Source organism: Dendropsophus ebraccatus, unplaced genomic scaffold (assembly GCF_027789765.1).
Source record: "Dendropsophus ebraccatus isolate aDenEbr1 unplaced genomic scaffold, aDenEbr1.pat pat_scaffold_648_ctg1, whole genome shotgun sequence".
NCBI classification, from domain to species: domain Eukaryota; kingdom Metazoa; phylum Chordata; class Amphibia; order Anura; family Hylidae; genus Dendropsophus; species Dendropsophus ebraccatus.
The window spans coordinates 31,040-56,508 of NW_027210247.1; the positions used below are offsets into that span (position 1 = coordinate 31,040).

At 45.9% G+C, this 25,469-nt stretch overlaps 1 protein-coding gene across 2 annotated transcripts in view; it reads right to left on the reverse strand.

Moving 5' to 3' along the window:
• LOC138778150 (interferon regulatory factor 5-like) overlaps window positions 1–10,577 on the reverse strand; it is a 29,510-nt gene extending 18,933 nt beyond the window's left edge. The window contains exons 1-2 of one of the 2 annotated variants that reach the window (XM_069956414.1): window positions 10,396–10,577; window positions 163–413 (exon numbers count right to left, since the gene is read on the reverse strand). In XM_069956414.1, coding sequence (XP_069812515.1) covers window positions 163–336 — 174 coding nt within the window. In that variant the 5' untranslated portion in view covers window positions 337–413; window positions 10,396–10,577. Of the gene's footprint in view, window positions 1–162; window positions 414–10,343 lie in introns of both variants that reach the window. The other variant, XM_069956413.1, reaches the window with a different exon arrangement.
• Window positions 10,578–25,469: the final 14,892 nt, after the last annotated feature.

Here is a 25,469-nt window from a genome sequence, read left to right on the forward strand (position 1 = left end):
TAAACTGAAGTTTAAGCAACAAAAAGCGGTGAGTGACCTTTCTCTTTCTCTGTTTCGTTAATTATATTATTTTATATATTCCTAGATAAAATCCATAAATGTTGCAGTTATATCCAATTCCTCTAATTAGAGCAGTTTTTTTTCTTACAGATTTGCACCAACCTTAAATATGGTATTTTCATCATCTTGTGTTGGTATATGACGAGTTGCATGACGCCAGGGGATACGAAACATCTTGCGATCTTGATCTTCCCAATATAACCCTGGGTATTTCCCACTGTCCACCTGAGCTACCAACCATGGCTTAAGACGAATTCGTCGAGGGTGCGGGTTCATGTCCACGTGCCAGTCAATTGACTGTTATGAAATCAGGATGGAAATGGTATATAACAGCTGCAGTATCATATTGTGTCCTGAAACACAACAGAATACAGTCATTCAAGCCTTTAAAGGGTGCCAACGATCATGTCTTTTTTTATAATGTATATATGGCCGAAATGTTTCTAATAATATCATAATATATCTATAGAGTTCAGAACAACATCTGTATGGTTTTGTGCTGTTGTTTTCACATCCATAAAGTTTTAGGCTATAAACACCATTGAACATTTTTTTTTAATCTGAAATGTGTTTCTACATGCAAATCTAAACAACTTTCACGTCAGTCTCCATTAAAATAAAAACAAAAAAAACTAAACAAACATTTTGCTTCTGCAGACTGCGTTTAAGTCCTTATCCTAGCTGACTGTTCTGCTTATTCTGTCAAACTGTCCATCAAGTTGGTTTCACACATGGCAGTTCTTTTTGGAAAACTTCTACTGCAGTTTTGAGCCAAAACCAGAAGTGGATCCAGCATGGAGTAGAAGCCAAACAGTGCACTGGCTGAATGGGACGTGAAGACGCGGGAGCCCCCGAAGCAAGGCGGCGTGGGGAAGAGGTAAAGTATGCTCCGGCAGGCGGGGTTAATGGCGCTGTCACATACATACTAGCAGCGGGATGTAAATTCTGCTGCGAGTATGTATCCTCATTGAAAGACATTGCCTGAGGATCTGCAGCAGATTTAGCTGCAAATTAGCATTGTAAAATTCGCTGCAGATCCGCCTGTGTGAATTTACCCTTATATTCCCATTCCTTTTGAATTCACTCCTAGTTTGGGCTCAAGAACTTCAGTGGCAGTTTTCCAAACAACTGCCACATGTGATAGCAGCCTCAGAGCCGTGGCCCTGAACTGTGACAAAGCTCTGTCTGCTCTGTGCCTCTATTTTCTCAGTGTAGGGCTGTGTTCCCACATTAGCAGTTCTGTTAAGTTTCTTTTTTTTACATCATTAGAGCCTAACCAGACTCTGCAGTTTGCCCAAATTGGTTGCCATGTGATTAGTGTTACCAGTAGAGATGAGCCATATCGAGCATGCTTCAGTCTGTCCAGCATGCAGCATTTGATTAGCGGTGGCAGTAGATGTTGGATGCCATAGGCTGTGTTCATATTTTCCCTAGAACTGCATCTAACTTTTCCAACCACCGATAATCAAATGCCACACGCTCAGGTTCAATTGGACCTGACCACACTAGAGATTTGTTCGTTACCAGGCTTCATTGCAGGGTTTTTTCTTGTTATTAACAATTTTATAAGGTCCAGTAATTCTAATCACACAGCCAGTCAATTTAGGCAAAATTGGAGAGCACAAATAATCAAAAAGGCTTTAAGGGCACATTGATCAAATGCGTCCCTTGCCTACACCATGAAAAAGGGGTTGATTTTGATTCCTGTGGCATTTGGTCCATTCTGCTGATGGGCAGGGAGGTGGGGTAGCCCAATCCTTCGCCCAATCATGAGGTGTAAATCATGGCAGAAATCTACACATGATCCGCAGCCAATGTAGATTTCTTAAACCCCTGTGCCTCAGGGAAATGGGGGTGGGGCCTAGGTTATCACCAGCTGTTGTCAAACTACAATTTTCAACAGGGGCGTAACTAGAATTCATGGGGCCCCATAGCAAGAAACTGTATGCCCCCCCCCCCCCCTCTTCCCCAACATACAAAGAACGATGGAACGCAGCATCGGGCAAGATAAGTATGTGAATGGGGGCTCATATGGCTGTAGGCGCACCATCTCCCCCTCGTATACCCTGTCATTGCCCTATTTGTTGCCGAACTACAACTCCTGCTGGGAGATGTAGTCCTGCATATTACCCCACATAACATGTTGGGAGATGTAGATCTACTGTGCCCATGCCTCCCCCCCTCCTATACTGTGTCATCCTCTAGTCTGTTGTAGAAGCACAACTCCTATTATGGACTGTCAATAGTGCATGATGGGGGTTGTAGTTCTGCAATTTGACTGTCCACAGGCTGCAAAATTACAACTCTCACCATAAACTGTTAGCAGGGCATGGTGAGGGTTGTAGTTCTCTGGGGGTAATCTCACCTGTCCTGGTTCCTGCTCTGTCCACTGGTCCTGTATGGCTTCTGTGCCCGCCTTCCTCTTCTCTCTTGGGGGGGGGGGGGGGCAGGCAGGTCGTGAGGTTGGGGGGGGGGGTGATACAGACTGCACAGAGGCCCTGGGACACTGGGGGGTGGGGGGATTGGCTCTAGGACACTGTGGGGGTGGGGGGATTGGCTCTAGGACACTGTGGGGGTGGGTGAGGGGGGCCCTGGGGAGAGGGGTTGGAGTCTCTGGGGATACTGTACAGGGGAGGGCAGGTGCTTCTAGGGACACTGCATGGAGGGTGGGTGCCGCAGGGAGGTCGGGACTGCTGTACAGGAGGTGTGGTGGGGGGCTGTGCGGGAGGCGGGGGCGCTGTACAGGAGGTGGGGGGCTGCAGGGGACGCACGGGAGGTGGGGTAGTTCAGGGGATGCTATACAGGAGGTGGAGGGATGCACGGGAAGCAGGGGGTTGCTGTACAGGACGTGGGGAGGCTGCAGGGGACACGAAGTAGGCGGGAGCGCAGGAAACGCTGTACGGGAGGAAGAGGGATGCAGGGGGGCAGGGCCGCAGAGGACGCTGTACGGGGGGGCCACTGGGGACACTATGTGATTGGCAGGGCCCTGAGACATTGGCTTCTGACCCTGTCAATCACAGCCCTGCATTTAGCTGCGAGCGCTCACCAGGAGCGCTCACAGATAAAGTGTCTAACATTCGGATGGGCATTTAAAGCACACGGGAGGGCCGCTCAGTGGCCGGGTGCTGCAAGTGTCTGCTCAGGGGGCCTGGTCCATTACAGGATGCAGCACTGGGCCCCCTGATGCAGCGGGCCCCATAGCAGCCGCTATGGCGGTAGTTCCGCCACTGATTTTCAACATACCTGACAGAACAGGGTGGAGGGACGCAAGTTGTGCACCACCATTAAAGAGAAAAAACTGCAAACACTGCAGGGGTGAGTATCAATGACTGTTGGAACAAGTAAGAGCAGATCGGTAACTAGCTGTAAGTAGGAATTACTATAAAAATGAAGATGTGCCAATACATACAAGATAGTGAATGCAGCAGCATCCTGGAGCCATAGACCTCACATTCAGCAAGTATTACTGGGAGGAACTCAGCCACCAAAGTAGTAACTGAAAGTAGCAAACTGCCCATCAGTTTACGATTGTAACTACCATTGTGTTACAGTTTACTGAATCCAGCCAATATGTTCATATCAGTACTCCGAGCAATAGTCACATATAGGCTATGTTCACACAACATAGTCCTTGTGATTCATTATGGTTTTCCAATGTATTTGTACAAAGTGTCTGCTGTCTGTTATCTTTGTATAGTTGTTGGAGAAAAAAAAAAAAAAAAACGAAAAAAATAAATAAGGATGGCAACCCCGTTTGTGAGCCAAAAATATGTGAAAATGTTTATAGGGGAACTAATTTTTCCCTCAAATCACTTGGTGTCAGAAAATATAGATTTGCAGTTCTTTTATTTAAAAATATCATCTTCCAGTACTTATAAGCTGCTGTGTGTCCTGCAGGAAGTGGTGTATTCTTTCCAGTCTGATACAGTGCTCTCTGCTGCCACCTCTCTCCGTGACAGGAACTGTCCAGAGCAGGAGAGGTTTTCTATAGGAAATTGCTATTCCTTTGGACAGTTCCTTACATGGATAGAGGTGGAAGCAGAGAGCACCGTGTCAGACTGGAAAGAATTCACCACTTTCTGCAGGACTTACAGCAACTGGTACCTCCAAATATAATAAATATATAATATATATATATATATATATATCACACATATAGAATGGAAATATATGTCTAAGAAAATATACAGTGTAGATATGAATATTGCAATACAAAGGAAACTTAACTTGCAGTGTAATTAGCAGTGCCAGAAACAGTGAAGCATAGTGTATCATTCTCGGTGGAAAAAATGTACATTCATAAAGCCCTGTATGCTTCACTAGTCATATATATTATATACACTGTATATAGTCATAGAGAAAACTCACGTGGATTAGTTTCATTATGACAGCTCTGTGGATTCCCATTGTACAGATGCACCATATGCTTACTGTACTGGAGCTTGGATTGTGACAGTTAAGTTTTGGTTATGGGGAAAACCCTTTAAGGTTACATTCACATTAGTGTTTGTGCATTATTTTGCTAAATACAGCAGTTTTTACAGTAAAAGACATAAAAGCTTTTTGGACAAGTAGAATGTAGTACCCTTCCCCACCCCCCTGCAAACCAAACCGTAGGGCATGAAAGCATGAACTTGGTCAATCACAATACTTAGATAAGCCCTACTGTCCATTCACAGGCTGTGCCATAGTAACATTCCCCACACAATTATGCTAACACTAGTAGCCTAAACTATTGACCAGCCAATCACAGCTCAGCTTTCATTTCTCAAAATAGACTGTGATTGGTTGCTGTTAGAGATGAGCACAATAGAGCATTAGTGTTCTGTTGACTTGTGCGACAAGTATGACTCTTAGCTGTTGTACAGTCCAGATAAGTTATTCTAGAGGGTCAGCTGGTGAAAACCAGCTGGCAAACTGCCAACAAAATGGGAGTTTTACAAATAGGTCTCATGCTTTAAAAGGACAACTCCGACTAAATTTTTTTTTAGTTTATTTAACACACATTACAAAGTTATATAACTTTGTAATGTGGTTAAATACCCGGTCTGGCCCCCTTCCCCCACTTTCGGACCCCCGACCCCCCGCCCGGAAGTTAAAGAATGTATACATTACCTATTACGATCGTCACGGTCCTCTTCTCCCGGGCGGCATCTGGTGACGACGACGTCAGAGCCGGGGGGGCGGTCCGGGTCTTCTTCCTCCTCGGCGTCTTCATAGAGAGTGAATGGGACGGAAAAGGCTGCTGGTGCACATGCGCACCAGCAGCCTTTTCTTTGGCTGGAGCGCATCACATGGCTTCCAGCTTGCTCAGCCCTGATTGGCTGAGGTTGCTGGAAGCCATGTGATGCGCTCCAGCCAATGAAAAGGCTGCCGATGCGCAAGCGCACTGGCAGCCTTTTCCATCCCCAGGACCCGGAAGTCAGAGACATCGCTGGACGGCGGTAAGGCGGGCGAATGGAGTGGCGATCGTCACCGGAGGGATGGTGAGTATGGTGTCTGTGTGTGTCTGTGTTTTTTTTTTGGGGGGGGGGGGGGGGGGGGTCCCACCGGAGTTGTCCTTTAAGTGAATTTCTCACATGCATAGAATGGTGCCGGCACTGCGGCCCTTTTTTTTTTTTTTTTTTATACCGCAGCCTGATTCCTGTGTACAGCCCCGTTCTATTCCCGGCACAGGCTGGGGCTGGAGCACTGGAAGAGGGCAAGCCTTTCCCCAGTGGGAGGAAACCCCTCCCCTCTATGACACAGCACAATTGTTTCTAATGGAGCCGCATCATAGATGGGAGGGGGTTTCCTCCCACTGGGGGCAGGCCGGCCCATTCCCTGCGCTGGCACCATTCTATGCATGTGAGAAACTTAAAGAGTCACTGTTGTTAACACTTTTTTTTTTTTTTGCAGAAATCAATAGTCCAGGCGATTAAGAAACTTTGTAATTGGGTTTATTAGGCAAATATGCCATTATCTGCATGTAAAAAGACTTTTCCCAGGTCCCCCCCTCCTCTCCTTTCTGTCATCCACTGCTCAGAATCAGGAAATCTCCACTGTTTTACATCAGTCGGATCCTGTCTGTTCTATGGAGAGGGGAGGAGGGAGAGTAGAGAACAAAGGATTACACCACAGGGAGCCGCTGAGAGCCTCTATTCAGAGGTCAGAGCTGATGTCAGAGGAGAGAGCCTGGTGATGTAGCTGTAAATTAACACTGTTTTGTCCTGTTTTGGTGCCTCATCTCTCCCCTCTCCATAGAAAACAATGAAGACGGGGGAAGAGCTTCAAACTGCTTTTTCATGATAAAAATGCATTTTTCGGCTAATAAACCCAATTACAAAGTTTCTTAAAATCTCCTGTACTATTGATTTCTGCCAAAAATTTTTTATTGACAGTGATATTTTAAAATGAATACACTGCTAGTACACTCGCTTTAATTCTCAAACCCCATGAGCAGATTTTGTAGGGACACCAGAGTTTTTCTTTTATATTTAAGAGCCATGGGGAGAAAGGATAATTTATATCTGCAGAAGTCATTCCACTCCCATAAAACCTCTTTTCTGTTTGTACAACAGTTCAGATACTTAGTTTATAATCCATGATTCATTTTAATAGTGTTTCATGATGAAATCCATAACAAAACACCTGAATACGAGTTTAGTTTTGCGATCCAGCCATTACAGAATATGGGAAGTCATTTTTTTTTATGTTTAACAGCCAAATGTTTAAACTCCATGGACACTAATAAATACCCTAGGATGGTAGCATTTCCATTCAAGTGTTTGTGGAAAAGCTGAGTACCAACCAGGTTCACACAGAACAGATTTGGTGGCAGAAAATCTCTGGGCAAAGTTGACTTGCTATACAGATATTCACAATGTGTTAATTTATTCTGCAGGAAGAAAGTAGATTTGTTGCAGATAATTCCCTATGAAATCCACAATATTTTGAATGCTTTTATTGATATCTAGTTAGGAGGTGACAGACCCTGAAGCAAAGCACCAAAATCTACACAACTTGCTGCAACATTGGATTGAAATTAGGGCTGTGGAGTCGGTAAGCCGCAGCTCTGACTCAGACTCCTGAATTTTATCAGGGACCGACTCCAACTCCGACTCCTGCTCCTTCATAAATGGCCAGTCATATACCAGGGGAGTTATTTATCACACTGAGAGAATAGGGCAAAGAAAAAGTAGATTCTCCTGTGTGTGCAGTGGATGCAGCCAGTCTCCAGCCTCCATGTGCTGAACAACTCAGAACTAGACTAGAAGGAGCAGATGGTCTTTTCCTGCTTACAATCTTCTAATTTTCTAACTAAATATTCACCATAAACACTGCTAAAAAAAGCCAGATCCCTGTGATACAGGGGTCAGCCATAGTGATAGAGAGGGGTCAGCCATAGGTCCCAAGTTATCAGCTCTCTGTCTGGAACTACCAACTCAGCCAGTCATTGACTTCAGCTGTGCCCACCTCACTAACTGATTGACTGAGTGGGCATTTCTAACTCCACAGCCACTCTGACTCCACAGCCCTGATTAAAACAGCTGTAAAATCTTCTGGGGTTGCGGGCATTTCCAGCCTTGTGTCAGTGCATCCTTTGGCATTTTTCTACATAAGTTGGTATAAAGTTCTTTCGAGGTATATTCATTTGTTGATAAACTTTGGGGTTAGCAAACATCAATGCACATGCTGCAAACACGTGTACAACGTGTCAAAAACACATGAAAGAATTGGTGATTGTTGTCTGCTCGTTTTTGTCACATTTTGCAATAGAATTCTATAAGTAGGAATAGTCAGTCAAATTACTTGCAAGGAAATTCAGCATCTTCCCTTCTCCTCCCATGTAAGCATGGACTTTCTGCCAATGAACAGATACTGCCTAGTCCTTGAAATCCACAGGGCACCATTTAAGTATACATGCATTTATTGGGATATGAAAACATCCACCAAAGCAACGTCCCCAAGACAAAATCTAAATGACACCTGGCAGCAGAAAGGATCAAGTCCTGGAAGAAGACAGTGCTACAAATTCTACATGTATGAAATATGGGCACCAAATATAAAAAAGGGAAGCGGGGTGACTTGGCTTATAATAAAAAGGGATATAACACAGTCAACTACTCCCAGCTTCTTGTGCCAGGGATGGGGAACCTTCGGCCCTCCAGCTGTTGAATACCTACAATTCCCATCATGCCTGGACAGCTAAAGCTTTGGCTGTCCAGGCATGGTGGGAATTGTAGTTTTGCAACAGCTGGAGGGCCAAAGGTTCCCCATCCCTGGTATATACTATATAAAATGGCCCATGTATCTTCAATAGGAAAACAGCTCTCTCTCCTGTTTACTCCATACACATGAATGTTTAGTTCCGGGAAATGTTCACATGTTCTGAATCGGGAGAGGGGAGTTATACCGCTACCTGACACCGCTGACAGTATTATCTTCTATAAGGCAAAAGGATGTGACCGTGGAAATCCAACATGCCCAATTCTTCTATGTACTAACATGATCTGTTGGTGGAGAGCTGGGATGCCCCCATACACAGTAGAGAATTGGCAGGGTTGTATAAGGATGTCTGATCACCTGGACTTTCATGGTAGACAACTTTAAATCTGCACAGGGAAAACAGCACCACCTCCCTGCATCCACATATGTAGTTATGTTATTTAACCTTTGTAAGAATAAAGCAAATAATATTACTACTACAAAGGCCCCCGCCTGTACAGAGCCGCTGTGTACATATACAGCCAGTGCTCCATACATCTTCTATTGTCCCAGAGACTGTCACTGCATACACTCCTCCTAACATCATTGATCATTGACAACTTATACTCCTGGTTCATTATTACATGCTGGCCCTATTACATCGGTCACAGAGGTTGCCACCCAGCTTTCCTGAGGTCTAGAATGGCTTCTCAGTATAAATACAGCACTGAACTCTTCAAGATCTGCTATTTAGAATTCTTGAAAAGTTGGGTCTTATGACAGATTAGTGATCACCTGGCTCTGCGCAAAGAAGGAAGGAAGGAAGCACAACTCATAAAACTCCAGATTTGTATCTGACCAGTGTCCGTTCTATAACACCTGACAATCCTGCCAGTGAGCACTGTGCCCCCCAGATACCCTGCCAGTGCACCACTGTGCCCCCATATACCCTGATCATGCACCACTGTGCCCCCATATACCCTGATCATGCACCACTGTGCCCCCCAGATACCCTGCCAGTGCACTAATGTTCCACATATACCCTGCCAGTGCACCACTGTGCCCCCATATACCCTGATCATGCACCACTGTGCCCCTATATACCCTGATCATGCACCACTGTGCCCCCATATACCCTGATCGTGCACCACTGTGCCCCCCATATACCCTGATCGTGCACCACTGTGCCCCCCCATATACCCTTCCCGTGCACCACTGTGCCCCCCCATATACCCTTCCCGTGCACCACTGTGCCCCCCCATATTTTCTTCCCGTGCACCACTGTGCCCCCCTCATATACCCTGATCTGCCCCCCATATACCCTGCCCATGCACCACTGTGCCCCCCATATATCCTGCCCATGCACCACTGTGCCCCCATATACCCTGATCGTGCACCACTGTGACCCTCATATACCCTGATCGTGCACCACTGTGCCCCCCATATACCCTGATCATGCACAACTGTGCCCCCCATATACCCTGCACCACTGTGCCCCCCATATACCCTGCCCGTGCACCACTGTGCCCCCCATATACCCTGATCATGCACCACTGTGCCCCCCATATACCCTGATCGTGCACCACTGTGCCCCCCATATACCCTGATCATGCACCACTGTGCCCCCCATATACCCTGATCGTGCACCACTGTGCCCCCCATATACCCTGCCCGTGCACCACTGTGCCCCCCATATACCCTGCACCACTGTGCCCCCCATATACCCTGCACCACTGTGCCCCCCATATACCCTGCACCACTGTGCCCCCCATATACCCTGCACCACTGTGCCCCCCATATACCCTGCCCGTGCACCACTGTGCCCCCCATATACCCTGCACCACTGTGCCCCCCATATACCCTGCACCACTGTGCCCCCCATATACCCTGCACCACTGTGCCCCCCATATACCCTGCACCACTGTGCCCCCCATCTACCCTGCACCACTGTGCCCCCCATATACCCTGCACCACTGTGCCCCCCATATACCCTGCACCACTGTGCCCCCCCATAAACCCTGCCCGTGCACCACTGTGCCCTCCAGCCCTGCAGTGTAGACGTCCCCGGTGTCCGCCGCCCTCGCAGGAGCGCTTACCTGCCCCGGTGACTGGGAGCGGCCCCTCAGCTGTCCCTCCTGTCAGCCATACCTTGTGGAGGTGAGGGCTCTGCCGGGCGCCGCGCACAGCGGAGGGACGAGGCTGCAGCACATTCAGCGGCTCTGTGAAAACACTACGAATAAACAAAAAAAGCAGAAGCTACATGTGAAAGCAGAAGGAGGGGGAGCAACTTCCTGGTCCAAGCTCCTAGTCAGGGAGAAGTGTACAAGGGCAGGGACTGGGTAACAGGTGATAGGAACCCCTCCCTTCCGGAAGTGGTAGCGCCCGAAACTACTATGCAGGCTGTATTATTGTATGTACGGCTATGTGCACGGCCCCACTGTGCTGTACTTGTGCGGACACCACAGTGTGGCGACTGGTGGCCCTACTATGGTGTGAGTGATGTACCTATTTGTATGTAGCCTGTGTGGTGACTAGGGTACAGGCATGTGTGCAGCTTGTGTGATAACTAGGGTACAGGTATGTGTGCAGCTTGTGTGGTGACCAGGGTACAGCTATGTGTGCAGCTTGTGTGATAACTAGGGTACAGGTATGTGTGCAGCTTGTATGGTGACTAGGGTACAGGTATGTGTGCAGCTTGTGTGGTGACCAGAGTACAGGTATGTGTGCAGCTTGTGTGGTGACCAGAGTACAGGTATGTGTGCAGCTTGTGTGGTGACCAGGGTACAGGTATGTGTGCAGCTTGTGTGGTGACCAGGGTACAGGTATGTGTGCAGCTTGTGTAGTGACCAGGGTACAGGTATGTGTGCAGCTTGTGTGGTGACCAGAGTACAGGTGTGTGTGCAGCTTGTGTGGTGACCAGAGTACAGGTATGTGTGCAGCTTGTGTGGTGACCAGGGTACAGGTATGTGTGCAGCTTGTGTGGTGACCAGGGTACAGGTATGTGTGCAGCTTGTGTAGTGACCAGGGTACAGGTATGTGTGCAGCTTGTGTGGTGACCAGAGTACAGGTATGTGTGCAGCTTGTGTGGTGACCAGAGTACAGGTATGTGTGCAGCTTGTGTGGTGACCAGGGTACAGGTATGTGTGCAGCTTGTGTGGTGACCATGGTACAGGTATGTGTGCAGCTTGTGTGGTGACCAGGGTACAGGTATGTGTGCAGCTTGTGTGGTGACCAGGGTACAGGTATGTGTGCAGCTTGTGTGGTGACCAGAGTACAGGTATGTGTGCAGCTTGTGTGATAACTAGGGTACAGGTATGTGTGCAGCTTGTGTGGTGACTAGGGTACAGGCATGTGTGCAGCTTGTGTGGTGACCATGGTACCGCTTGTTTGTCGCTTGTGTCGTAACTAGGGTACAGGTATGTGTGCAGCTTGTGTGGTGACCAGAGTACAGGTATGTGTGCAGCTTGTGTGGTGACCATGGTACAGGAATGTGTGCAGCTTGTGTGGTGACCATGGTACAGGTATGTGTGCAGCTTGTGTGGTGACTAGGGTACAGGCATGTGTGCAGCTTGTGTGGTGACTAGGGTACAGGCATATGTGGTAACTAGGGTACAGGTATGTGTGCAGCTTGTGTGGTAACCAGGGTACAGGTATTTGCACTATACATTGATAAGTAGTGCATTGAGAAATTACCACCATAGTTCAAGAAATTTCTTTCATCTGTTTAGATCAGATTGTGCTTCCCGTGTTGTGTTTGTATTAAAATGCAGATTTTTTTTTTGTGGTGGTGGGGTGTTCGGGACAATGTCCAGTCACCTATGCAAAAGTGTAAGTAAACATATGCAAAGTTGGCATAATTAAAACCTACGCTTCCGCCGGATCATATAATGTATAGGTCTCTATTTCCCATTCCTTTAGATTTTTGATTTGGTGTTTTTCCCCCACAGACTTGGCTGTTTCCATGTTTTCCATGACTATCTAAGGCTGCGTCCAAATTCTGTATCTGCCTAGAATCAAATGCAGAACTTTCAGGTTCAGATAACGTTGCCGAACCCAAACATTCTGACAGATCTGTTGAACGCTAATTGTAGGTATAGCATTTTATATTTCCTATCTGACTTCCAGCTAACATCTGGCTGCAGAATTTTTAAAGGGGTTGTCCAGCAAAAAAAATTTTCTTTCAAATCAACTGGTGTAAGAAATTTATACAGATTTGTAATTTACTTCTATATTAATCTCTTAAGGACGGAGCCAATTTTCGTTTTTTATGCCGTTCGTCCTATGGAAAAACTGACATGTTATATATGTTCCTCAAGTCGGTACGATTAAAACTTTTATATTATTTGATGGCTTTTAAAAAAAAAATAAAACCATTTGCAAAAAAAAAAAAAGTTCCTTAAAATTGCTCTATTACCATGTTTATAGCTCTTTTATCCTTTGGTCTATGCGGCTGATTGAGGTGTCATTTTTTTTTTTTTTACTTTTACATTAATTAGAAGTCCCCCTGGGGGACTTCTAATACAACTACACTGATCTCCCATAGAGAACAGTGTAGCTGTATAACACAGCACCGATCCATGAGATCGGTCTGGCCTGCTGCAGACCATTGCAATACAATACCGAATCAGGATCAGCGTCATTCCAACGCTGAGGCCCGGGAAAACCAAAGGATCCCCCCTCCGCAATCGCATTGCGGGGGGGATCCCGCCACTAGACACCAGGGATGGCTGTCATGTTTTACAGCTGCATCTAACGGTCTTAAATAGCGGGAGCGGCGATCGGCCTGATCCCGCTAATAGCCGCGGTCCCGTGCTGCAGATACCAGTTGGGATCGCGGCAGTCCAGAGCGGGGGCGCAGCGCGGCCCCCCTCTGAACACCTCTTGAGGATGTATGCCGTATGGGTATGGCATATGTCCTTAAGAGGTTAAATATCTCCCATAGTTATCAGCTGCTGTGTGTCCCTGCAGGAAGTGTTGTATTATTTCCAGTCAGACACAGTGCTCTCTGATGACATCTCTGGCTGAGACAGGAACTGACAAGAGCAGGAGAGGTTTTCTATGGGGAGGCAAAAATAGCCTCATAGTGTATTCACACATGCCATTTTGGTGGGATAGTTTGGCAAAAAAAAAAATAATTCTTTAACCCCTTAGCGACCCATGACGTATCTGATACATCATGGTGCCGCGTGGGGTGTTCAGAGCTGGGTCCCGCCGGGACCCCGCTCTGAACGGCGCTGATCCCGGCTGACATGTGCTGCTGGGCAGTGCCTCTATTAGCCTCTATAAACCTGACAGCTGCACTTAGAGGCTTCAGACCTCACGTCCCTGGTGTCTAGTGGGACGGATCTCCCCCCCCGAGATCCGTTCTTCTGCCCGTGCCTGGCCTCAGCGTCGAAATGACGCTGATCCCAGCTCGGCAATAGATTGCTATGGCCTGCAGCAGGCCATAGCAATCTATGACCGATCTAATCGATCTTTGCTGTGTATATACACAGCATTGATCTCTATGAGAGATCAGTGCTGTTTATATACAAGTCCCCCAAGGGGACTTCTAGTTAAAGTAAAAATAAAAGTAAAAATGTTTTTTTATTAATAAAAAATCCCCTCCCCTAATAAAAGTCCAAATCACCCCCCTTTTCCCATTTTATAAAAATAAATAAATAAACAAACATGTTTGGTATCGCCGCGCACGTAATCGCCCGAACTATTAATTAATCACATTACTGATCTCGCACGGTAAACTGCGTAAGCGCCAAAAAATTCCAAAGTGCAAAATTGCGCATTTTTGGTCTCATAAAATCCAGAAAAAATGTAATAAAAAGTGATCAAAAAGTCGTATATACGCAATCAAGGTACCGATAGAAAGAACACATCATGGCGCAAAAAATGACACCTTACACATCCCCATAGACCGAAGGATAAAAGCGCTGTAAGCATGGGAATAGAGCGATTTTAAGGAACATATATTTGTTAACAATGGTTTGAATTTTTTACAGGCCATCAGATAATATAAAAGTTATACATGTTACATATCGTTGTAATCGTAACGACTTGAGGAACATGCATAACAAGTCAGTTTTACCATAGGGCGAACGGCGTCAATGCAGAACTCCCCGAAATCAAAACAAATTCCTTTTTTTTTCCAATTTGACAGTGCAAATGATTTTTTTCCGGTTTTGCAGCATATGTTATGGAAAAATAATGCCGGTCATTGCAAAGTACAATTTGTTTCACAAAAAATAAGCGCTCATATAAGTCTCTAGGTGACAAAATGCAAGCGCTATGGACTTTTAAACATAAAGTGGGAAAAGCAAAAGTGCAAAAACGAAAATTGGCTTTGACCTTAAAGCGTAACTGTCATGTTTTTTTTATTGCAGAAATCAGTAGTATAAGCGATTTTAAGAAACTCTGTAATAGGTTTCATCAGCCAAAAAAGCCTCCTTCTGTACTCAAGAAGCAATCTCCCAGCCTCCCCCCCTGACTTCTTATCTGTGCATTATCAGGCAAACACGTCTTCATTACAGAGAAGCCAGTGAAGACGGGCTCTGCTCTCTCCATTGTAAGCCTATGAAGGGGGGAGGGGCTGGGAGATGAGGGAGCAGGAAGAGGTGACATGAAGGTCAGCTGTTTGTAGACTCTCTGGGCACCTAAACCGCAGGATTCTGGGGTCAGAAAGGTCAGTGCTTATCTATGCACTTACTGAGAGAAGATTGCAGGGTGTTGTGCTTTGCAGAAATCCTCCTTGCTCAGTCACTCCTAACAGCCCCTCCCCTCTCCATAGCCACATAATGGAGACAGAAATCCTGCTTCATTTGATGTGAGGGGGGAGGCTGGGAGATTGCTTTTTCAGTCCAGAAGGAAACTCTTTTAGTACATAAAACGTATTACAAAGTTTCTTAACCCCTTCCCCCAATATGACGTCCAGGGACATCATGAAAAGCAGTGGCAGAATGCATCATGACGTCCCTGGACGTCATGCTTTCCCTGCCTCCCCCCTCTGTCCCTGGGTGAGATCGGGCAGCAGGAGGAGGCTGTGTCACACAGCATCCTCCTGCTGCCACTGCCCGGAGGGGAGCCGCGCTCCCCCCGGGCAGTTAACCCCATAAACGCCGCGGTCAATGCGACCGCAGCGTCTATGGGGAGATTCAGTGTCCCCCGCCGATCGGGCGGCGGGGGGAGGCTGCAGAACGCTGCCTCCCCCCACCGCCACTAACAGTGTGTCCCCCGGCCCCCTCCCCTCGTCCTCCGATACCGGCGGATCGCCGCTACTACCTCTTTAGCGGCGATCCGCCGGTACCGGGCATTACCGGCGCCGCCGATAGCTTTCATCTCCCCCCACCGTGAATCCACGGTGGGGGGAGATGAAAAATGTCCCCTCAGACCCCAGATCAGCCCCCCGATCACCCTACCCGGGCGGCCATCAGATCCAAGATGGCCGCCCCCATCCCTGCGAACAAACGATGTTTGTTCGCAGGGATGGAAATGAATAAGTGATCAAAGCCCCATGCTCTCCGCCACCGGAGGTAGCGGAGAGCATGGGGCAGTGATCGGGGACCCCCCCGTGTGGTCCCGGAGCATGCAATCGGCGGTATATACTATATACCGCCGATCGCCTGTTCCCAGTGCTGCCGGCACTTTTTATCCCCTGTCACCATAAATCATTGGTGACAGGGGATAAAAAGTGTCACCGTGCCCCCCCCCCCAAGTCGCCCCCCACCCCCCCAGTCACCCCCGTCCCCCAGTCACCCCCCCTTCCCCACATACGTTACCTGATCCACGGAGCTCCGTCCTCCTCGACGTCCAGGCTGATTCTGAAGTGCGCATGCGCTCCAGAATCAGTTATCTCTGAAAATTTAAAGTGACAGAGACCAATTTGGTCTCTGTCACTGAACTATGATTACTGTGATAGAAAATATCACAGTAATCATAGTAATACAGTGAAAATTAATGTATAAAGTACAAAAAGTGACAAACATACAAAAAATAAAACACACACTTTTTATTATAGTAATAATTGCAGTTTACTCCCAGATTACCCCTAGCCCCCCCAAATTACCCGTAACCACCGCATGTTGCCCGTAACCACCGCACGTTGCCCATAACCACCGCACGTTGCCTGTAACCACCCCAAATTGCCAGTGAGCCCCTCCAGATGGTCCGTAATCAGCCCCGATTGCCCGTAACCCCGCATATTGCACGTAACCACCGCATGTTGCCTCTAACCACTGCACGTTGCCAGTGACCCCCTCCAGATTGCCGTAACCACCCAAAATTACATGTACCCACCCTGATTACCTATAAGCACTTCCGTTTATCCGTAACCACCCCAGATTGTCTGTAACCACCCCATGTTGCCCGTAACCACCGCAGATTGTCTGTAACCCCCCCAGGTTGCCCCTAATCACATGTAATTCCCCCCAGATTGCCTCTGACCACCGCACGTTGCCTCTGACCACCGCACGTTGCCTCTGACCACCGCACGTTGCCCCTGACCACCGCACGTTGCCTCCGACCACCGCACGTTGCCCCCGACCACCGCACGTTGCCCCCGACCACCGCACGTTGCCCCCGACCACCCCACGTTGCCCCCGACCACCCCACGTTGCCCCCGACCACCCCACGTTGCCCCCGACCACCCCACGTTGCCCTCGACCACCACACGTTGCCCCCGACCACCGCACGTTACAGGTTCCCATCCCAGATTACCTATAAGCACTTCAGTTTATCCGTAACCACCCCACGTTGCCCGTTACCACCCCTTGTTGCCCGTGACCACCCCAGGTTGCCCGTATCCACCCCACATTACCTGTAATCTCATTTTTTTTTTGTATTTTAGTAACTGCGCTATTCTAATAACCATTACTAGCTGCGGTTTTGCTCCAGCAAATTGGCGCTCCCTTCCTTCTGAGCCCCGCTGTGTGCCCATACAGTGGTTTATGCCCACATATGGGGTACCGTTGTACTCAGGAGAACCTGCGTTACAGATTTTGGGGTACATTTTTTCTCCCATTGCTCGTGAAATTGAGAAATTTTAAACTAAACGAACATATATTGGAAAAATTCGAGTTTTTCATTTTTACTATGTTATTTTGAATACTTTCCTCTAATACCTGTGGGGTCAAACCGCTCACTGCACCCCAAGATGAATTCTTTGAACGGTGTACTTTCCTAAATGGGGTGACTTTTGGGGGGGTTCTCTTCTGCTGACACTACAGGGGCGCTGCAAACGCACCTGGCGCTCAGAAACTTCTTCGGAAAAATCTGCACTGAAAATGCTAATTGGCGCTCCTTCCCTTCTGAGCCCGGCTGGGTGCCCATACAGTGGTTTATGCCCACATATGGGGTACCGTTCTACTCAGGGGAACCTGCGTTACAGATTTGGGCATGCAGCTTCTCTCCTGTTCCTCGTGAAATTGAGAAATTTCAAACTAAACAAACATATTATTGGAAAAATTCAAGTTTTCAATTTTACTGTCTTATTTTTAATACTTTCCTCTAATACCTGTGGGGTCAAAATGGTCAACACACCCCAAGATGAATTCTTTGAGGGGTGCACTTTCCAAAATGGGGTGACTTATGGGGGGGTTCTCTTCTCCGGACACTACAGGGGCACTGCAAACGCACCTGGGGCTCAGAAACTTCTTCAGCAAAATCTGAACTGAAAATGCTAATTGGCGCTCCCTTCCTTCTGAGCCCTCCTGTGTGCCCATACAGTGGTTTATGCCCCCATATGGGGTACCGTTGTACTCAGGAGAACCTGCGTTACAAATTTTGGGGTGCGGATTCTCTCATGTTCCTTGTGAAATTGAGAAATTTTAAACTAAACGAACATATTATTGGAAAAATTCGAGTTTTTCATTTTTACTGTCTAATTTTAAATACTTTCCTCTAATACCTGTGGGGTCAAAATGGTCACCACACCCCAAGATGAATTCTTTGAGGGGTGTACTTTCCAAAATGGGGTGACTTTTGGGGGGGGTCCTCTTCTACGGACACTACAGGGGCTCTGCAAACGCACCTGGCGCTCAGAAACTTCTTCAGCAAAATCTGAACTGAAAATGCTAATTGGCGCTCCTTCCCTTCTGAGCCCCGCTGTGTGCCCATACAGTGGTTTATGCCCCCATATGGGGTACCGTTGTACTCAGGAGAACCTGTGTTACAAATTTTGGGGTGCGGATTCTCTCATGTTCCTTGTAAAATTGAGAAATTAAAACTAAACGAACATATTATTGGAAAAATTCGAGTTTTTCATTTTTACTGTCTAATTTTAAATACTTTGCTCTAATACCTGTGGGGTCAAAATGGTCACCACACCCCAAGATGAATTCTTTGAGGGGTGTACTTTCCAAAATGGGGTGACTTTTGGGGGGGTTCTCTTCTACGGGCACTACAGGGGCGCTGCAAACGCACCTGGCGCTCAGAAACTTCTTCAGCAAAATCTGCACTGAAAATGCTAATTGGCGCTCCTTCCCTTCTGAGCCCCGCTGTGTGCCCATACAGTGGTTTACGCCCACATATGGGGTACCGTTGTACTCAAGAGAACCTGTGTTACAAATTGTGGGGTGCAGATTCTCTCATGTTCCTTTTGAAAAGGAGAAACTTTAATCTAAACATATATATTATTGGAAAATTAAAATTTTCGATTTCTTTAAGGCCTAATTGTGAATACTTTCCTCCAGCCCCTGTAGGGTTAAAATGCTCATTATACCCCTAGATTAATTCTTTAAGGTGTCTAGTTTCCAAAATGGGGTCACTTATGGGGTTTTACAGCATACAAGCCTCGTAAATCAACTTAAAAAAAGAACTGGTCCCTAAAAAAAAATCAGTTTTGGAAACTTTCACAAAATGTGATAATTTGCTAATAAATTTCTAAGCCCCATAACAGCCTAAAAAAGTAAAATATGTTTCCCAAATTATGCCAGAATAAAGAGGACATATTGGTAATGTGATTTAGTAACTAATTTATGTGCTGTGACTTCCTTTTTTAGAAGCAGAGGATTTCAGAAGTTCATAAAATGCAAAATTTTCAAATTTTTCATGATATTTTGATGTTTTTCACAAAAAACACACAAAGTAGTGACCAAATTTTGCCACTAATATAAAGTGCCATATGTGACAAAAAAACAATCTCAGAATCGCTAGCATACGTTAAAGCATCACTGAGCTATAAGCGCATAAAGTGAGACAGGTCAGATTTTGAAAAATGAGCTTGGTCATTAAGGCCAAAACAGGCTGCGGAGGCAAGGGGTTAAAATCGCTTGTACTATTGTTTTAAAAAAAATGACCCTGAAATGACAGTTACGCTTTAAGGGGTTAAAATCAACTGATGGCAGAGATTTGTAATTTATTTCTTAAAAAAAAAAAGTCCTGCATCACGTGTTAGACGCTTTCTGACACTGTGCTCTCTGCTGCCACCTCTGAAAGCAGTAGTAAATCCCCATATAAAACCTCTCCTGCTCTCCAGACTGGAAATACTACCACTTCCCGCAGGACATACAGCAGCTGATAAGTACTGGAAGGATTGTGATTTTTTTTTAAAGGGGTTATCCAGCGCTACAAAAACATGGCCACTTTCTTCCAGAGACAGCACCGCTCTTGTCTCCAGCTTGGGCGGGGTTTTGCTGCTCAGTTCCATTGAAGTGAATGGAGCTTAATTGCAAACCGCACCTGAACTGGAGACAAGAATCGTATTTTCTCTGAAAGAAAGTGGCCATGTTTTTGTATCACTGGATAACCCCTTTAATAGAAGTAAATCTCTGGCACTGGATTTGAAAGAAAATTTTGTTTGTTGAACCACCCCTTTAAATTTTTTTCATGAGGTTTTATAATCAACGCTAGGAGTGGATCATGAGGGGAGGGATCTTGAAAATAATGTACTTCTCATATTATGTTTTGTTTTTCTTTTAAATCTACTACTATTTTAGGCTTTAAAGGGGTTGTCCAGCAAAAAACTTTTTCTTTTAAATCAACTGATATCAGAAAGTTATATAGATTTGTAAATTACTTCTATTAAAAAATCTCAAGTCTTCCCATACTTATAAGCTGCTGTATGTCATGCAGGAAATGTTTTATTTTCAGTCTGACACAGTGCTCTCTGCTGACATCTCTGGTCCAGGGGGGAACTGTCCAGTGCAGGAGAGATTTTCTATGGGGATTCATATAAAACCAAAATAGAGTTCCTGTCTTGGCCAGAGATGTCTCCAGTGAGCACAACAGCTAATAAGTATGGGAAGATTTGAGATTTTTTAATAGAAGTAAATTACAAATCTATAAAACTTTCTGACACCAGTTGATGTGAAAGAAAAAGATTTTCGCTGGACAACCCCTTTAGAATCTGCATTAAAACAGACTTCAAGGGTGTTAACATTATGTGAAGTTCTAACTGTTGATCTAATCATATTGTAAATTATGTAGGAATTGAAAGTTTTTACATGTGTCGATTTTTCTATAAAAATGTGAAGTATTTCTTCCATCAATTATATAAAGACAGCTGCCACAGGTCATTTATGTGGATTATATTTATATAGGCAGCTTTGACAGTCCAGGCATGGTGGGAAGGGTAGTTTTGCAGCAGCTGAAGGGTAACAGGTTCCCCATCCCTGTGTCTTGTTCCACCCAAATGCAGCTGCTTTCATAATAAACTGGGACAACAAATGAATTGCCTGTTCAGTATTTTACAGGATGCTGTGTTTCTTCATATATTGCCCTGATTTATCAACCTTTTTGCCTCAGACAGGTCGCAATCAATCACAGCCCATTCTTAGGAATGAAAGCAGGTCTGTGATTGGTTGCTGTTTGTGTCCGGTTTTTGACCATTGTGTTCATAAAAAATCCCATGCAGAAAATGTACAGTCTGACCAGGTCACTGCATGACTCATGATTAGATAAAACAGTACAAAGCTAAATGCCTGCTTATAAAACAATCTAAATATTTTTCTATGTGTGTCAGGACCTGGACTATCCTGTTGGACGTGGATTTCCCATATTGTGCCAATTAGTTCCATAAAAAGTTATGACATGAAAGCCACTTCCTGTTACATGAAGTTCAGGTGTGACACATACATGCCCTAGCTGAGCCAAGGTAAATCCACACCCGTCCTGTATCAGCATTTGCTGTCACAGGTGAACAAGTTATCTAAATTTAGCCAACAACAAGTGAGTGGTATATTTGGTATATTTTTGGGTGCTTTGCCATGCCTTGATGCCATTTTTGAAGCCAAAAGCAGGGAGCGGATAATAAAGTAAAGGGGATTTGGCATAAAAAATTACAGCGTCTTTAAGGGTCAGTTCGCACGTACAGACTCACAGCGTAAATCTCGCTGCGAGTCTGGCAGGTCCTGGCAGTTCACTGTCACTACATACTCGCAGCTGTCTGAACGACCGCTGTGTGTATCTAATTCCGCTGGACCCTTAACCCCTTCGGCTCCCGCTCCGCTGTGTCTGTATATACGTTACCTGTTCTCGCTGCATGGGGTCCCGGCGTCCTGCTCTCCCCCGCCAGCCAATCAGTGGCTGCGGCTGGGCAACACACTATGGCCGGGTGGGAGAGCAGTACGCCGGGACCCCGTGCAGGAGAGGTAATGTATATGCGGTGCCCGGGCCCCTAGGGGCCACTTCGCTGAGAGGTGTTGTTGCGGGCAGGAACCGGGGCAGCTGCTAGCTAGAGGGTTGTCACGGTTTAGGCACGAGGGGTCACTCCTGACCGAGCAGAGACTAGGAATGCGATTCTTCGTTGTCCTTAGTCAGGGCATCAATTTTCACACCAATGCCAAGGTTCAGAAACAACGGTAGTTGTATATTTATTGTAACGGTGGTAACTAGTAGCAACAGTCTCTCCGGATGCAATCTTGAATAAGGCAGAGTAATGGGTGATGCTGCAATAGGCTGTGGGCGTAGCGTGACGGATGATGGGAGTAGTAGTGATACTGAAGATGAGATGCTGGGTGGAATAAATCTGAAATGGATACTTGCAATAGATGAATTGAGATGATGAGAAGGATAACTGGAAGCGACACCCAGATGAGGATCTTGAATACTTGAGACAGGAACACAGCCAGTGGACTGTAGCAGCAGAGCACACGCAGGCCTCTCCTGCGGTAGGAGATAGGGCTCAGGAACAGCAGAGCAACACTCCCTATCCCCTGGAAGGTAGGAGATAGGACTCAGGAACAGCAGAGCAACACACCCTATCCCCTGGAAGGTAGGAGACAGGACTGAGGTGGAACAGGAAGTCACATGGTAACCCCAGCCAAAGCTCGATGACCATTGGGGCTACCATGGCAACAGGGCACGGTCACGTGATACACCAGCCTTTGCATCATCACCATTAAGACATATACAGAAGAATATACATGGAATGCGAGCATAGCAGTAAACCTGAATACTGCAGGGGGTTACACAATACACGGTTGCAGTGGACAATAGGTTTTCAGAACAGGAATGGTTATAACAAAGATGTAGAGATAAAGTGACAGACAAATACTCTGTTCTGGGACACTGCATATATACAGACACAGAAGAGTGGGAGCCAAAGGGGTTAAGGGGCCGGCAGAATTACGTACATGCATCGGTCGTTCAGACTGCTGCGAGTATGTAGTGACAGTGAACTGCCAGGACCCGACAGACTCGCAGCAAGATTTATGCAAATCTGCTGCGGATGTGTTGCAGATCCTCTCCATGTGAACGCACCCTTAGGCCACGTTCATACATTGTAAAACATCGGCTGTTTTGTGACCCGGCCGGTGTTACTGAAGATCATCCTGGCTGGTACTGCAGATGATCTTCATTTCTGATAAATTGGGATGTGGGCGCATCAGTGTGCTTCCGCATACCAATTCACGCTGCACACAATGGAGCGTGCGGCCGGAGCTGCGTGCTCCATTGTGTGAACTGATCCGCTCTGCAGTTCTCTGCGTCCGCTATTCAATTAATAGCGGGCGCACAAACTGACATGTCAGTTTTTCGTGCGGCTGGTTAGAATCCCGGCAGGAGTGTATACTATGCTCCAGCCGGGATTCCATTCACACACATACAATGTAAGTTTTGTATAAATCACATGGCCTTAAAGTACCTCCAGATTGTAAAGGTAGCCTCAAAGGGGTTGTCCAGCATTATGCTGGGTTCACACTCAAACTCAAATAAAGCATTATGCTGGGTTCAAACTCAAATAAAATTTTGAACAAAACCTATAATGCTCACCACCCACAATAAATACAAGAAAATCAAAATATTCAAATACAATTTTGACTATGTTCACACACTATGATCATGAAATTAATTTTCGGACATTATTTTTGGCTGTTCACGTATTGATTTATTTTCTGGCAGTCATTAAACCTTTTTTTTTTTAACCTAAATTCAATGTAACTTTTTTAAAATTCACACTCAAAAGGGTGTTAAAAGGGGCCAGCATTAAACCTGAAATAAGTAATAAACCAATGGCTGTCATTGCAATGGCAGCCACCAAAGTATGCTAAACAATGTCCTTTGTTTTACAGTCAAAACAACGTTGTTTTGAATCTAAAATAACAGCCATTGAAAAATATTGTGTGAGCATAGCCTAAAGTTTTTTTTGCCCTTTTATGAACATTCAATGGTGATATTTATTATTAACTAGGACAGTATGCACCTCCTCTTGGCGGTGCAACATTTGTCCCTGTATTACAGGAAATATACACTCACCGACCACTTTATTAGGTACACCATGCTAGTAACGAGTGGTCTTCTGCTGCTGTAGCCCATCTGCCTCAAAGTTCGACGTACTGTGCGTTCAGAGATGCTCTTCTGCCTACCTTGGTTGTAACGGTTGGCTATTTGAGTCACTGTTGCCTTTCTATCAACTCGAACCAGTCTGCCCATTCTCCTCTGACCTCTGGCATCAACAAGGCATTTCCGCCCACAGAACTGCCGCTCACTGGATGTTTTTTCTTTTTCGGACCATTCTCTGTAAACCCTAGAGATGGTTGTGTGTGAAAATCCCAGTAGATCAGCAGTTTCTGAAATACTAAGACCAGCCCTTCTGGCACCAACAACCATGCCACGTTCAAAGGCCCTCAAATCACCTTTCTTCCCCATACTGATGCTCGGTTTGAACTGCAGGAGATTGTCTTGACCATGTCTACATGCCTAAATGTTGCCGCCATGTGATTGGCTGATTAGAAATTAAGTGGTAACGTGCAGTTGGACAGGTGTACCTAATAAAGTGGCCGGTGAGTGTATATACTACTAAATTGCTGTGAAAGATTGTTATTCTATGAAAGTCTGTAGAGGCAAAAACATTTGACATAAAGTAATTCTGTCATCCTGCAGCCATCTTAGGGGTTTGCCATTGAATTTAAAGGAAGCAGTAAAATGTAGAGCCTCTGAATTCCCCTTAGGCCATGCTTTTACAGCAATACCTTTAAGTTAAGGGAAAATTACAGTATCGTCACCACATCTGACAAGGGAAAACAGATGTCTCACTCACATTAAAGGGGGACTTTGGGTCTTACGTGAAGGAAGGAAGCCATATATGACACAGGAGTCCCCAAACTGTTTTTGGAATCCTTGTGACGTTTGTCTCAACTGTTAGGGCTCATGCACACTGAGCAAAAGACGAGGAATTTATGCTTGACGATTTCTGAATTTGAGCGGAATTCGAGTAGAATTCAAGCAGAATGCAAGCAGAATTTTAAGCAGAATTCAATCCCATTGACTTTTATAGGATTCCTCTAGCAGATTCTGCCAAAAGAATTGACATGTTACTTCTTTGGGCGGAAAGTAGATGTGCGGCAGAAAATTCTGCTTGGAAATTCTGCATTGTGAACAACAGAGCGGACATTACATTGAACACAATCAGACATTGCTCTGTTCTTTCTTTTACGGGAGGAATTTCCAGCAGAATTTAAGAGCGGATTCCTCTTCAATTCCTTGTCTTTTGCTCAGTGTGTATGAGCTATATTGCTATCAAATTGCTGCATTGATTACATAGCTATGGGTGCGGTGTGTCTATTGTGATCTTTATTTCACACGTCCTCCTACTCTCCTACACTGCCCTCTCACTCCTCCCTCTTTTATTGACAGACAGGGTTCTTTAAAGGGGTTATCCAGCACTACAAAAACATGGCCAATTTTCCCCCTACTCTTGTCTCCAGTTCAGGTGTGGTTTGCAATTAAGCTCCATTTACTTCAATAGAACTGAGTTTTAAACCCCACCCAATCTGCAGACAAGAGAGGGGGAAAAT